Genomic DNA, 17,019 nt, shown 5'->3' with positions numbered 1-17,019 from the left:
TTTCCATAAAAATCTGCCTATTAAAGTTCTGTCCTCAGTTTCTGTCAACTCCGTCAGATTTTTTCATAAAGCTCTTTAAATCAGGAAATAGCATGGTCAGCTATATCCCTGAGGACCCCTTTTCATCTCCCTGCCTGTGGTGAATGCAGCACTACCACACATGCTCTGGTACATTTTACATTTTTTTATATTTTAGACAAACAATGTCAATATTCCTATGGTCACAGCTGCACCATGTCAATACCATCTTTCTGTTAAGATACTTTTTTTAAACCATAGTGGATTGAATTTAAGCATTTTAGTGAGGTTATTGGGACAGCTAGCAACTGAGGAAAAACTACCTAGCTGCAGTGTACAATACATGTTTTGGCGGGAAAATACATGCCCTTACGTCAACTCCGTCAGACGTCAACTCCGTCAGGTTCGGAGTTGACGGAGTTGACAAGAGAGTTGACAAAGTTGACAAATCCACCAATAACCTCTTAATGTGTGAATATAATATTATTTGTGAATATAGTGAAGGGTTAAACTGTTATTTCAGGGTTTTATTTACACATAAATGCTCATATATAGCATGCATTACATTATTTAACCATACGCATCTGACTTGTAGATAATGGGCAGGCAGTGGTCTGCTTATTATTGTGTAACGTGTAACTTTGCCAGCACTTTAATATATATATTTATATATGTAGAGACAGAGATAGAGAAATGAGAAGCCAGTGTAGGGCTGGGCGATATGGCCAAAAAAAATTATCACGATATTTTTTTTTATATCAGTCGATATCGATAATTATCACGATAAATGTCAAATCTTTTTTCAAGTTTAAAGGCAGATTTTTGCTCCTAAGTGAAAGTTGTAGAAAACAGAGCGTTAATTGTGGTTTTAAACTACTCTTTATTGTCAGAACATATCATGACAAACAGGTGAACATTTCACAAATCTGAGGTAAAACATTCAAACATTTTTTGTCAACACCGTCAGTTTTTCGTCAACAGATCTTCGTCAACAGCGTTGGATGTAGCCTATGTATGTTTTTGTTAATTTTTTGGGGAAAAAAAATATTCTTCCTTCAGTTTATGTTGTTTTTGTAATAAAGGACCATCTGATCTACATCCTCTTATGTTTTATTTATTTAAGGAATTTGTTTTTACAATATTGAAATTAAAATCAAAGTTTGAAAATGCAAATATTTCTGAGTTTTCAGAATAGTGTGAAATCACAACTTAAGTTTATATATTGGATTTTTTTTTACATATCAGAGTAACTAAACACTATTACAATATACTTCAGAACTTTAGATTCTTGTTGGATTGGAAGAATTAAAATTGTATACTTTTTAGTGTGTCAAATCCAGTTCTGAAGGGAAACATGTTTATTTGTTAAAAATGTGTTTTTATTTAGAACCTGTTCCTTTACATGGTTAAATAGCTAAGACTTTTCTCTGCAGAAACATATAACTCTAATTGATATAGTGTGTTTTAAAAAAAAAAGTTTTTTAAAACGTGTTTTGTCCCGACTCTCAAGAATCAGTGAACTACGAGGCCAGCTCCCTTTAATTATTAGATTTAAAAGTAATAATAATTTAAATATGCTGTTCCCTTGTTTCTCAACAACCATCTTTTCTCAGATATTATCTATTATAAAAATGGGTGATGTATCTGGAGATGGTTTATTATTTTGTGACGTATTACCCCTACAGGAATAAAACTTTAGCCTGTCAGGTGTTAGGTGATTGGCTACACCTACAAAAGCACGTGTTTTGAAATAGCATACCATTTTTTTTTAAATAACATCTTGTTCCGAACATTGATAACCATATTCATGTGTAGGCTACAGTGTTTGCACTATCGGCTTCTATAGTTGTTATACATGCTGGGGAAAAAAAACGGTTTACCATGCAAGTAAGCACTTTCGTGTCTTTACCTGTATGGAGTTTTTCACAAGCTGTTGATCTGAAAGAATTTCTTAATTAGTTGGATTTTTAGTGTTTTTTAGCTAAATATTCCACTTTATCCAGCGCTCTTTTTGTTCTATAACTATGCCTTATAAAGTAAGTAAGCCTACCTACAAACGATTCAGTGCTTGAGGTCAAACAGATTTGGGTCGTTGTGCTTGGCCTATTTGACTCATTCTGGAAAAACAAAACAAAAAACGACACAAATGAGCGAACCATTTGTCCAATCTGCCATCGCGTGTTCCTATTAAACAAGCATAGCGATGATTTTAAAATAAATTCTTTACCAAATTTTTCGAAATAGCGTCGCTACTAGCCTACTCCCTGTTTGGCACTTATATTAAATGATCTAGGCACATGTTCAAGGGACATGATCCAGACACATGATAGAGGGACATGATGACTCAGGGGACACGAGCAAGAGACATGATCCAGGGTATTTCCTGATGGGCTGCCAGATTGATAGTAAACAATATAAAACAATTACTTGGAAATTAGAAATGAAAAATGAAAAATTTACTACTGACGCCAATTGTGCAGTTGATGTGATTTCACTGTAAAATGCAGGTCACAGTAAACAATTAAAGTTTTTGTTAAACAGTTGCAGCTTTCATTAACCTGACTTCTTCACCTCCTGGCTGCAACTCCTAAGACTACATTTGAAAAACATCAAACAAAAATAATGAAATTAAACAATCATTTTACTTTCCAAGTGAGTAGCCTACAATCGATCAGATCTATTCTTTAAAATGTAGCCTACTTCAGGCCTACAGAACCACTTTTGAGAAAAAGCAGCGTCCCCAAACACTGATCAGTGTCACACGGACAGCAGGGGTCTCTGTCTGACCAGTATCCGCTCCCTCCTGCAGTGCAGCACTGCAGATTCTCTCATTCCTATTCCTCCTTCAGCAACTCATTAATCAAATTGATTGGACCTCATCAACTTAAACAGAGATCCTCAGCTGTTTATTTCAGCAGGTCGAGGGCTGAACACCCCACTGGGGATTGTGGTGAGGTGTGTGTCCTTACAGTCAGGTCTGTGCGGGTTTAAAAAAGCTCTCATTTAGGCTGTCCTCTGCAGTGATACGCAGTCATTGCAGATGCCAACATTGGGCTCTAACATTCCCAAGCGATGGACACTAAAGTGAACAGTAATATACCAAAATCAGCCATAAACCAGAAAATCCCAGACCACAAAATAACATTATTTTAATCTGAAAATGTATCTTTGAAAATACGTCAGGTCTATAAACTCAGAAGAATATTTCAGTCTTTTACGATTCCAGATATGACGTCTTATAGATTGCATTTAAATTGTATGACAAATTATTAAATTGAGTCATCTTTAAATAATGTAAATATAATAATGAATTAAATAAAAAAATTAAATACGTTTATTCTGAATTCAAAGTATGAACTCTTAAAATTAGGAAAACAAAATACTCAAAAAGCAAAGCAGCTACATTTGCTTACAGATTCATTTTTATACATAGCAAATTATGCATATTTATACAAATCTAAGTTAAACCATTAATATTACACACACACACACACACATTGGGTTTGCATGTTTTATGGGAACTTTCCATAGACATCATTTATTTTTATACTATACAAACTGTATATTCTAATGTAGGCTATCTTCTAATCCTTCACATGAACATTTTTTACATTTTCAGAAACATCCTCAGGGGGACATATTTTATAATACATGCTGTATAAGAGACTCGGTCCATGCCAGTTTCATACCAGCGACTTCTCCATTATCTCAGCACATTTAAGATACACCAGATAACAAAATACAGAATATGTATTGGATTCACTTTATATATATATATATATATATATATATATATATATATATATATATATATGTGTGTGTGTGTGTGTGTGTGTGTGTGTGTGTGTGTATAAATAAATGTGAATCCAATACATATTCTGTAAATCACAGTGGACAGTGGTAAATCTGTTTTCTAAATGATACTTTTATTGATAATGTGCTTAAGTGACAATTAAGCTCCTAAAATGACTGAACAAAGTGAGTTTTTTGTTCTAGCTTGCCAGTAAAACATTAAATTGCATAGGTGTACATGCCGAAATTAATGGTACATGTTTCAAAAATGACTGTTGAACTGTTTCCAGTTTCCACTCTGTCAATAAACTGTTATTATGAGCTACTCAAGACTGGCTTGTCAACTGACTCTGCTTTAGCATTAGCGATACCAGAGTAGGTAGGCAATATATCCAACATCCGCTTCCCTCAGCCCACATGACCAATCAACAAAAGATCTTCCATTGTTGTGTTCAGCTTGTGCCCTTTTCCCAGCTATCCTCAGAATAGTTCCTCTTCTTGCTAACTGAAAGCAGATCTGGTATCATGCTGAGATAATGGAGAAGTTGCTGGTGTATAACTGTGAAACTGCATGGACCGAATCTCTTATACAGCATATATTATCAAATATTTCAAGAAGCTCAGATACAGCTCAGGCACGCAAAATGTATATTAGCTAACGTCAAGAGAGATCCGCACTGACTCAAGCTGAATGTTGAGGATTGTGTGAAAATGCTTGCGCAATCATTTAAAAAGAATTACAAATACTTACCACATAGATTGTCTCCATACAGACATTATGGTCAAGAAAGAGCTTACAGTGATTGACACCTCTGATTTTTTAGCAGACGTGGAGCTGCCAACATAAGTGCAATACTTTTAAAAAATAAACTCGGTCATGAAATATTGATGTCAGTAACTGCAGCATAGACTACTATCTTAAAGTTGACATGAAATAAAAATTCGCCCTATCTATTTTCCAAATATATGTTATTGATCTTTTTGTGAATGATTCTTTCTTCTTCTTTTTTCCTCATAATGTTTAATCAAAAATCGACCTTCAGGTAAAAAATGCATTACACTCGAATATGTCACAATATGGAAGAAAAGACTTCTTCCATTTCATTGTGAATTTAAAGGGTCTGCTAAGAAATAAAATAGTCCATTAGAATGTATAAACAATTGTAATAGCAAAAAAAATAATACATTAATATTAGTATACAGTACACAATAATATAACAGAAGTAATTTTCACTATAAATGATAACCAAGATGCAAGTTGGTGCCAGTTGCATATCCACCTTATTTTGCAACTCTAGTAAAGTAAGCTATTTTCTGTGAATGTGTGTGAACTTCTGATTCATTAGCTGCTTTATGTAAATAAATGGAAGAATGACAAAATGCAGTAAATGGTAATTTGGTACGATGGTACATTTTGAGGTGCATTGTGGGATGGAATGAGTGCACTCGACAATGTCCAAGGATGCCCAGTATGGTTTCAAACATCACTACAACCCTTTGAGGCATTACAACTTTGAGGCATACCCTACATTAAAGGTGCTCTAAGCAATGTTGGGTGACGTCACTTCTTGTTGACGTACGCGTATGATCACACCGGTGTGATCAGTCCAGGCTGGTCCCTGGAGCGTACGATCACACCGGTGTGATAAGAATATTCAGTGCATCAAAAAGACTATATAAATGACGGGTTTTATTCATATCAGATACACATTGTGTAGGTATTAGGTAACTATAAAATTTACTTTTTCTTTTCCTACTTCACCGGCTACATTCATGTATTTCGGGAGAAGTGAATTAAATTAAATTAAATTCACATTTATTTGTATAGCACTTTCCACAATACATATTGTTTCAAAGCAGCTTTACAGAAAATGCATTTCTACATTACAATTTAAAGTGATCTGTTATGACTGTGTCCAAGTTATGTATTTCAGAAATTTATATATACAAATCACACATTTGGCTAATAATGTATTCATTTAAACAATGTTTTAATTTAAGGCAGAAACAATGAGCTTGTTGAAGCAATGAATACTTGTTTGTTAACAAATGAGTAGGATAGAAAAATTTAGCATTGGTGCATGTTGACTCCTCGCAGGAGTTGGCGCTCTCTCTTCACAGGTGTTGGGGCATCTGAAGTCTTCATAAGAGGCTGGATTCAAACTGGAGCTGACATACCTCTTTAGTTACCTCAGGATGGGCATCCCAAGATAAAACAGAAAAGCAAATGGAAAATAATTAGCGTAGCTGCTGTTCATTACATTAAAGGTGCTCTAAGCAATGTTGGGTGACGTCACTTCTTGGTGACGTTCGAAGTATTGGCAAACAAAACGGAGGCTAGCTCGACCCTCCCTCATCCCGTCCCCTCCCCCTCCCTTCCTTCTCCTTTTCCCTCTTCTTTGCTATTTGTTCATCGGAACGTTGTCTCTTTGGTCGTGTTTCGGCCATGTCAAAATTCAAGAAAATATAATTCTAACGTTAGTTGTTGTCATTGTCTAGGACATCTCTCCTCTAGCTAACTTCCCTCTTCATGCTTCTCTCTCCTCCACTCCCCTCACCCCCCTTCATGTGCACGTGCACTAACCCCCCAACCCCCACCCCCAAATCATTCTGGTCAGTTATTGGCTGGAACACTGTTTGTTATGTTTCGTGGTGCAGGTTGCCTCAATTTGTTTTTGTTGCCGTTTGTGAAGCCTGGGCTGTCTACAGAGACCATGTTTTTTTACAGTGTGTTCGGGGGACAGGCAACTAACGGATAGTGACCAAAAATGTTTCAGCCTAAAAAACGTGTGAAATCGCTTAGAGCACCTTTAAGCAAAGATAATCATGTGCATTTGATCTGATATAACTGGAGTATAAGGTTATGAGATGCATTATGTGAATGCTTGGCTAAAGAGATGGCTTTAATCTAGATTTAAACTGGAGAGTGAGTCTGAGCCCCGAATGAATTGACATGTTATAAATAAACTTCCGCCCAGCTAAGCGCCAGGGACCTCACCCTAAGTTAGATCCCGAGCAGCCCAAGCATCCCTGATGTTTCGGGCACAAGGAGGAGGAGGCTAAGTCCGGACCACGTGACCATGTGATCACCACCCAACCCCCTGTTCAGTTCCGGGCGTTGGAGGCGCTGTGTCTGTTGTTGGTACAGGGTCTGCCCCACCAGTGGTATGCGCGCCCAGACTTCCTTCCACTGTTATAGCAAATCAAATCAAAAACAAACAAAAAGAGCATTCCTCGTCTTCATTATCCTAACGCAAGCGTCAGCCCCCCTGCCACAGTGCGGTGAGCTGCCACCTGCGACTCTTCAAGCCCATCACCGCCCGGAGCCAGGATTGAGAATCCATTCCCCTCGTGTTGGTTTGGGATTTAGAAATAATCAAACGGGGTTTGATTATCTCGCTTCAGTTCAAACTCGCTCCAGTTCACTCACAGACCAATTCAGGGGCGTGATTCACATTTCAGTCTTGGACGTCGATGCTCACGTCCTCTGAGCCGAAGTACAAGCTCTGCTAGTGAAGGGCACTGTGGAAAAAGTTCCCACAGCCCTCAGTGAGTCAGGCTTTTACAGCCGCTACTTCCTCGTTCCAAAGAAGGATGGCGGCCTCCGGCCCATCCTCGATTTGAGATGTTTGAACTGTGCTCTGATAAGACGGCCGTTCAGAATGCTAATTTTAAAACAAATCCACTCACAGATTTGCCCAGGGCATTGGTTTTTATCAGTGAATTTATCAGTGGATCTGATCTTTCATTCCAAGATAGCCCCTCATCACAGACCGTTCTTGAGATTCACATTCGAAGGGGTGGCTTACCAATATACAGTGCTACCATTCGGACTGTCCCTAGCTCCGCACACTTTTACGAAATGCGTGGATGCGGCCCTCTCCCTACTGAGACAGTTGGGAGTACTCATCCTGAATTACCTCGACGATTGGCTGCTCTTAGCCCAATCGAAGGAGGAACTATGCAGGAGGAAGGAGGATGAAGGAGGAATTTAGCCCAATCGAAGGAGGAACTATGCAGATCTAAGGAGGAACTATACAGATCTTTGCTCCTCAGCCACTTGGAAAGTCTAGGGTTCAGGATCAATCTAAGCAAAAGCTCACTGTCCCCCAGGCAACACATGTAATTTCCAGGGGTAGTCTTTGATTCGGCACAAATGCGGGCCTGGATTTCGATGGAGCGCAATCTGAAAATTCAGAGGCTAGTCATTCAGAATTGGGGACGGCTCATCTGTATCAGTTAGGGGTAGAACTGGGCTCTGTTTCCAGAAGAAAAGTAGTCGTGATGGACGCCTCAAAGACTGTTTGGGGTGCCCTATGCAACGACAGACCTGGCTTTGGCTGACGAACTGGCACACCTAGAGATGATGGTAGTGCTACAAGGAGTTCCAATCAGAACTCAGGGCACCATGTCCTGGTCTGATCGGACAGCATGACAGTGGTAGCCCAAATATATCACCAAGGGGGTCTCAGGTCTCGTCCGCTAAACAAGCTGGCGGGCCGCCTCCTTCTGTGGGTTCAGTACAATCTTCGCTTATTGAGAGCGGTACACGTACCAGGCTCCATGAACACGGGAGCAGATATGCTGTCCCGGAATGGACCATCTCCAGGGGAATGGAGACTCAGCCCGGGATGTAGACCTTCTATCATGCGAGATCGCTTCAATATTCTCATTTCTACATGAGCTGCTGGTCGGCAGATGCACACCATCCATGCTCAATATGTGGTATTTATTGCAGCGTACCACACTCCTATAGCTGGCCAGTCAGTTGGGGAAAAAAACAACGACTTGATAGTCAAGTTTCTCAGATGGCCAGGAGGCTGAATGGGCCTCGTCCCAACAAGGTTCCATCCTGGGACCTGTCGACAGTCCTTAGGGCATTCAAGGCCCTCTGTTTGAGCCGCTCATAGCAGCCGACCTTCGGCCTCTCTCGCTAAAGACTGCCCTTCTGCTGGCTCTGGCATCTGTCAAGCGAGTTGGGGATCTGCAGGCTCTTTCAGAGGATGCATCCTGCCACGAGTTTGGGCCTAATGACAGTAAGTTAAAGGCTACGTGCCTTTCCACACCCTTAGAGCACAGGCCATAATGCTCTCTGCTCTCCCCTCCACTGAGGATGAGCAGACACCATACCCCCTTTTTCTGGTCCAGGTCCTTAGGGTGTATATTGAGCGCATATTGAGCTCGCACTTGATAATGTCCAGGGCTGCCCAGTATGGTTTCGAACACCACTACAAATGGCTGTCCCTTCAAATATAGCACCATACAGTATAGGGGTATAGAATGGCGACTGCTGAATGCCACGATTGACCAATCAGAAGTCAGTATTCCAGAGAGCTGTGTAATGTTTATTAAATAATGATATATCTCACACAATAATCTGTCCAGGGTTATTGTCATTAACTACAACTACTACAAACCTTTTTGTAATATGAATTAAAGCTGACATAAAAAAAATATATGATTGAAAATTAGAAGTGTTGCATTGGCAACTAAAATCAAAGCACTAAATCTATTAACTAAATAATAATTATTTAGTATTTAATTATTAAAAACAAAAACTAGTAAAAACATAACAAAATGACTTAAAATTGAACTCAAATTAAAATGAAAACTATAAATATAAATATAAAAATAAAAGCTAAGTCTATAATATAAGGACTATAATAGTATATAAAAAATACTACAGTAACACTGAATCTGAAAGGTAATCACTTTATTGAATTCAGTTGATATGCTGATAAAATATAACGTACAAATTGATAACTACATATACAAAGATTAAAAGGCACTTCTTCCCCAGTGTTTCAAAGGCATTGTGTGAAGTAACAATAAATGTCCATTTTGTGGCCTGTGTCCTGAATGCAAATTTTGCCCAGCTAGGTGCATGTATCTATATACAGAGAAAAAGTGAATAAAATTAAATGAGATTGGCATAATACATAAATACATATAGGGAAAAAAGTTTAATACTAGAATAGAAATACTATTAGTTTATACATATCAGTACAGTATATTATCCATATAAATCATGCTTTAAAAATACAAAATAGATGTAATGTACAGCATTAACTTTGCATTAAGAACACATGCTTTGTTGGGAGAAAGAGGAAAAAAAATCCCTTGTAAAAACACTTCACAGTACATTTGCCATTTTGGTCACTAGATAATAAACTGCTGTATCCTCGCTTCCCCTGAGCTACAGATCTCATTTCTATTTAAATGAACATGAGATATCTGCGGCAGCAGAATGAAAACAGATTTGGAAGACAGAAAGCCTTTCGCCTAAAGTGCTGAGCTAAACCAGTAACAGAAAGTGCATTTGTGTTCCATGCTCTGTGGGTTTTGTGCATGTGACCACAGTCCCCTGTAATCCGTGAAGGCGCTTGGTCAAACAAGGTGGCTGAGCATAAGGCTCTGATGTAAGTCGAACCACAGCAAAGAGCCATAAAGTCAGAGCTTTCACTCTTGGTATCATCCAGCCTTGTGCGTTTAAACAGAGTTAAATGTTCAGGAGCAGATGCAGGATCTTAGTAGCTCTTACTCCATACTGTTCTCCAAGGTTTGGGGGCTGGTGTTTTCCTCCCTGTGTGAAGGCGTATATGCATTTGCCCCGTTCTGGGACACTGATTCTGAGCTCCAGTGTCTGTCCCAACCTTTGCAGCACAGCAGAGCCACCAGTCGTGAACGAATCGAGGGAGTGAACAGCACAAACATGATGCAGTTCGCAGCTCCTTGAAAGGTGTTTCCAATTCCCTATTAAAAATAAATAAATCAGAATCATTGGGTTGCCAAATGCAATAAGGGCAAGTAAAGATAAATGACTTGGATGAAGTACACAAATAAACAGCATGATGCTAAGGAGAATTGGACTTCAGGTAGAAGAAAATTAAGTTAATTTCAGGCTAACTAAGTGGAACCAGGTGACTTACATGCAAGGTCACCAGTACTGGGTTGTGCCCTGCAGGGGAGTCAGTCAGCAGGAGCAGGAAGCGGATGGTGCTCCACACGCGGAGTATGATGAAGATGATGGGGATGAGGGTGAGCTTCCTGTCTGCCATGGAAGACAGTGAGTGAGAGACGGGGCTGCTGGTCAGGATGGGACGGTACTCAGACAGGGCTGCATGCTTAAAAACATCACAGAGAGAATAAAAAGAGCACAAAGAGATATATTTAATATTAAAGTAACAGCTCATGACTTATGCATGTGGTTGTGACATTAACATTAAGAAATTTCTTTTAAAGAAATGAATACTTTTATTCAGCAAGGATACTTTAAACTGTTCAAAAGTGACAAAAGATTCCCATTTCAAATAAATGCTGTTCTTTTGAATATTCTATTCATCATAGAATCCTGAAGGAAAATTCATGTTTTCTACAAAAATTATTAAGTAGCACAACTGATTTCAACATTGACAATAATAAAAAAAATTTGTTCAGTAGCAAATCAGCATATTAGAATGATTTCTAATGGATCATGTGACACTGAAGACTTGAGTAATGATGCTGAAAATTCAGCTTTACCATCACAGGAATAAATGACATTTTAAAACATATTAAATTAGAAAACAGCTACTTTAAATTGTAATAATATTTGTCACCATATTAATGTTTTACTGTATTTTTCATCAAATAAATACTTATTTTAAAAACATTCAAAATCTTACCGACACCAACTTTTAAAGGTGAACTAAGTAACTTTTTTACCTTTACTGAACAGCTTCGGAGTCATTGGAATGGTTATATTACTTATTTCGGGTTGAATGGTGGTCGTTTCGCACCCCCCTGGTGCCCGTGAGCGGAAAATCCGCACTTGCAACTTTGGGGCGGCGGGCCGCCGCGTCAGGAAGTATCGCGTGATATCAGGTCTCGCGATGTAAACAATTGCTTTACGGCCAAAAGAAATCTGCTCAAATACTGTCATTATTGCGCTCCCTCACGCTGTCCGAACCCGAATGAAGAAGACGTTTTAAAGAATGTCCCATCTGCTTTGATGTCGTTGATCTACTAGCCTCTGGTGTCTGAGAATCGCCAACAAGTTTTTACAACAGTGTTGTCAAATATATATTCCGAAGCTGTGGGGGGAGCTCTAGAGAGAAATCTGCGAGCAAAAAGCGAGAATACATCGAAGAAATCCCGAAGCTACTGAGTGCTGCTTTAAACAGTAGTTTAAATGATGACAGAATTTTTGTTTTTAGCTGACCTGTCAATTTAAAGTGTATTTAAAGTAGCTGGCAAACCTAAAAACCTAAGTGATACTAAATCTTTTATATTTCCTTTGCAAGGAAACAGCATAAACATACACCCCCATCACTAAAACATGTGGTTTGCAGAATGTAGTTGTGTTACTATGACAAGAATGTCAGCCAGTCTTTAATATTATTTGCTTATTTAATTCCAACAATGAACTTTACTGGGTTCCCACCCCTTTTTACAAGTGATTTTCCATAACTTATCCAACTGATTTTTTAAATTTTTTTTCAAAGATTGAAAGTCACTCACAGTTTATAGTCCTTGAAGTATTTTATAGCTCAGCATAACTAAAGATACTTTTATGACCTTTTAAGATTTTATTAATTTCCATGACATTTCCCGGCCTAGAAATCACTATTTTATGCTATTATTATATTTCCCAGATACATTAACTTGCCTATTGCACCCATTAAGAGTTTATGAAAATGTCATGTAAAACTCTGCTAAGCTGTAATGTTAAACTGTCTGTGATGAGCAGCGGTGGACTTACTGCTCTGTTAATGTGAATCTTAATAAGGATGTACAGGACTGGCAGTGTGACATAGGCAATGAACTCCCAGATCTTTCCCGTGAGCAGCATCCACATCACATGGTCTTCAGCCTGGATGTTCACCCAGCACCAGCCTACGGACACTTCAGAGGCGTCATAGCCGATCTTGTGCAGGGACAGGGCTGCCACAGTGATGGCGAAAGGAACGCCCCAGCTGACAAAAACCACAAATCACAAGATCAGACTGGAAACAGGATACACAAGTGAGTTCATGAGAGCCAGCCTTCTCACACAAAACCTTTATTATAATCTTTGTAAAGAACACTGACTGTCTTTTTTATTCATGAAGCTAAAGGAATAGGATTCTAAAGGCAAAATATTATAAACTGATTATAAATAATCTCTTCTCCATTCCTAAATTCCTTTAATATATAAAGGAAATAAATAATCTCCTGATTACCTGTAAATTAAATTAAAGGATAAGCATGACATATGCATATGGACGTTTTATTTCTTTCAACATTTAGATTTTAGGCTATATAATGTACATATATAACTTTAAACTTCATTTTTAAAAGTACAAATATTACATATCACAACTTAATGTATTCAATAGCCTAGTATTACATTAAAACGTCAACTATACGCAAACTAAACTCTGAAACTGCAAAAGCAAATAAAGTATGTTAAAATTAATAATTATTGCATGTTTATTAAATATTAATAAATAAATTCATAAATACAAAGAAGTAAGATTGAATACAAATAAATGTGTTTAATTGACGCTATAAGCAACCCTGGAATGTTTTAAAGGGATTTCACATTTTCCCATACTATTAAAGTGAATGGTGTCATTCTTCAAACATTTGCTTTTGTGTTCCACTGAATAAAAAGCCATACAGGTTTGGAACATCATAATGGTGGTGAGTGAATATTTAAGATTTTTTAAATTTTATTTGGGTTAACCTTTGCTTTAAAGGGATAGTTCACCCCAAAATAAAACCTTTGTCATAATTTACTCACCCTTTTATTGTTCCAAACCTGTATGAGTTGCTGAACACAAAAGAAGATATTTTGAAGAATGTCTGTAATCAAACAGTTGACAGTAGCCATTGACTTCCATTGTATTTTTCTTTTCCTACTATGGAAGTCAATGGCTTCCGTCAACTGTCTGGTTACCAACATTCTTCAAAATATCTTTTTTATTTCAACAGAAGAAAGAAACTCATACTTTGGGACAACATACGGATAAGTAAATGATGACAGAATTTTCCTTTTTTGGTGAACTAAGTTATCCCTTTAAGACCTTCCTGACAGTGAAGAAATGCTTCGACGTGTTTACCTGATAAGATGAAAATACAGCACCAAGTTGTCGGCCTGTCTCTGGCTGGACTTCACAATAAAAACGTACAAGTAGATGGCTATAGCCACGGTCCAGAAGAATGAGCTGGTGTTCGCGAAAGTGGAAATTGCTCCTTGCGCAATACAATCCGCAGAATCAGTGTCAAAAATCCGCAAAACTCCGTAAAAGTACGAGAGTGCAGACAGAAGGTCAGACACAGACAGATACACGAGCAGTTTTCTCGGTGTAGTTCTCAAATCGAGCCAACGTAGATATGTGCATATAATTAAAAGTGACCCAAAAAACGAAAGTATACATGATGCCAGGATAACAACCTGTTCGTAAACATACACGGCGGTCCGGTTCGTCTCGGCCATAGTTTTCCCGTGAACTTCTTTCAAATCTACCGGCACCGTTTGTGTGTTTATGTTTGTTAAAAGTTTGCCTTATTTGAAAAATCGAGTCCTCTTGTAAATAAATAGATTTCCAGTCCACTGTCCCCCTGACGAAGCATTACCCCGAAAACAAGACGGGCTTTAAGATCCAGCGATGTAACGTTAAGACGCTTTATAAACGCCAGTCAAACAGCTTCTTCACAACAGCTGAGGCAGTGAAACAATGTCTTGACAATAACAACACATCAAAACATGTTGCAACGTGTCGCCATCTACTTATTAAACCCGATTGTCTTTATAAAACAATCCATACGTACCCCAGCCTTTAAAATCTAAGCTGACGAACTTTGTTTTTGCAGTTTCAGAAGGTGAAATCACTAACGTTAGTGCTGGGAACTGATTCATCAAATGATTCGAATCTTTTGAAACAACTCACTAAAAAGATTCATACAGAATGGTTCATTGATTCGTTTAGTGACAATTTATGTTGGTTTCATCGGCACACCTTTCCCAAATGGCACACTTCATATGCACTTTCGGTCTTGTAGACTTTTACAATGGCTGCCGCGTACGCGACCGTAGGGTGTCCGGTTGTCATTTTGGGTTTCAAAAGGGTGCTCGCGAGCGCCCCCTTTGTGGTCGATATGCGCCCTCGATGCGCACCTTTGCCAAGCCCGCAGACTTCTTCCCGACAGTCAAAGCGGCGTTACGTCACGAAAGTGCGGACTCGCAGGAAGACAGACCGAGAGTGCTTATGGCGCCATTTGGGACAGGACCACTGTCACCAAAGTAGAAGGAGACTAATGACTGTCGATTTGCGAGCCATGGAAGGAACCATTCGTCTAAAAAAAAAAAAAAAAAAACGCCGAATCGACCGAAACAAGTATTGTGGGAAGGGACTCTAGAGAGAATGTTTAACCATTTCCCTCACAAATGACGATGAAGCAGTTCTATCGTTTTTTTTCTCACAATATTTGATTCATTCACGTCAAAGATTCATTCCGAAACAAACACCAATAGAAAGCACTTATACTGTATAGGCAAAGATTCCAAACATTCTTTATTCTTTAGATATTTAATCTTTGTCAACCAAATGTCATTCATCTAGTAATAAGCTTAAAGCTATTATTAGTGATGGTGATGGCTCTAGTTCATTTTACATCTGCATTCCAACATTCCAAATGGAACTGTGAGAGAATTACACAATACGCATTTAAATGTGCAAGCAATGCGGCACTGTTTCTGCAATTATTGACAATACATTATGCAATCACTATAATACACCATTAGATGGCGTAATGTGAACTTCAATCAAGCTTCAAGATCTTGGTCATTTTTTCTTTTCTTTTCTTTTCTTTTCTTTTCTTTTCTTTTCTTTTCTTTTCTTTTCTTTTCTTTGTGAAACATTTTTGTAATTTTATCAAGCTTATTCTTGCATTGCATTAATTTGCATTGCATTAACCAAGAGGTTAAGGAGGTGCCGCTTTTGTCAAAAAACAGAAGCCCATATTTCAGTTTCCAGCGATATTTTTGTTTCCGCTGGTCTATTATTTAGGCCAGGATTAAATTTAGGTAGATATATCTCCTTTCATCTCACTGTCACAAATAGAGCAATGATGTTTAAGCTCACAGAAAACGGCAGCATTCTTTCCCAGTGTGGTGCATCATTTTATTTTAGGCAGAGAAAAAAAGAGGTGAAAAGAAAATGAAAAGCAATGTTTTGCTTGATCCTCCATTAAAGGGGACCTATTATTACATGGTGTTTGAACATAAATGTGTGTTGGCAGTGTGTGTGGTAAAAATAATGGTAAAAATCCACCAATTAATCCAATCCAATCCACCAATAATTAATTCATATTTTTTTTAATACCCATAAATCATAAGCAGTCTCTTAAAGGTGAACTAAGTAACTTTTTTACCTTAACTGAACAGCTTCGGAGTCACTGGAATGGTTATATTACTTATTTCGGGTTGAATGGTGGTCGTTTCGCACCCCCCTGGTGCCCGTGAGCGGAAAATCCGCACTTGCAACTTTGAGCCAGCGGGACGCCGGCCGCCGCGTCAGGAAGTATCGCGTGATATCAGGTCTCGCGATGTAACGAATTGCTTTACGGCCAAAAGAAATCTGCTAAAATGCTGTCATTATTGCGCTCCCTCACGCTGTTCGAACCCGAATGAAGAAGACGTTTTAAAGAATGTCCCATCTGCTTTGATGTCGTTGATCTACTAGCCTCTGGTGTCTGAGAATCGCCAACGAGTTTTTACAACAGTGTTGTCAAATATCTATTCCGAAGCTGTAGGGGGAGCTCTAGAAAGAAACCTGCGAGCAAAAAGCGAGAATACAGCGAAGAAATCCCGAAATTACTGAGCCCTGCTTTAAGACAAGCCGTTTGCAGATTGCTTTTGTGACGTCACATTGCACAGGCCCCTGCCACAACTGCTGTCGGACCCCTCCATTAGCATAGACCCTGCCCTAAGTGAAGTGTAGACATATAATCCGCCATGTCCCTGTCCTAAATGTCACACTTCATATGTATATTTTGACTTAAAATGTCTGCCGCACGTGTGTGTCCGTTAAGTCCATGAGACCGTAGGGTGTTTCATTTGTCATTTTAGGTTTCAAAAGAGTGCTCATGAACCACCCCCCCTTCCCTTTGTGGTAGATATGCGCCCTCAATGTGCACTTTTACCAAGCCAGCACTGAAGCGAGCTCCGCGGCAGACTTCTCGACA

General features: G+C 38.6%; 1 protein-coding gene across 1 annotated transcript; it reads right to left on the bottom strand.

Annotated features, from left to right (window-relative positions):
- Window positions 1-9,506: 9,506 nt before the first annotated feature.
- On the bottom strand, window positions 9,507-14,903 carry gpr157 (G protein-coupled receptor 157). Its single transcript, XM_084099171.1, has 4 exons — window positions 13,893-14,903; window positions 12,551-12,764; window positions 10,740-10,934; window positions 9,507-10,563 (listed from the first exon to the last, which is right to left on the bottom strand). Exons 1-4 carry the CDS (start codon window positions 14,267-14,269, stop codon window positions 10,348-10,350), a joined length of 1,002 nt encoding a protein of 333 aa, XP_083955297.1. The 5' UTR covers window positions 14,270-14,903; the 3' UTR covers window positions 9,507-10,347.
- Window positions 14,904-17,019: the final 2,116 nt, after the last annotated feature.

This window comes from Abramis brama (genome assembly GCF_963993115.1).
Source record: "Abramis brama genome assembly, chromosome: 22".
NCBI classification, from domain to species: domain Eukaryota; kingdom Metazoa; phylum Chordata; class Actinopteri; order Cypriniformes; family Leuciscidae; genus Abramis; species Abramis brama.
Note: the sequence above shows the minus strand (reverse complement) of the source record. Positions and strands in the feature narration are given on the sequence as shown.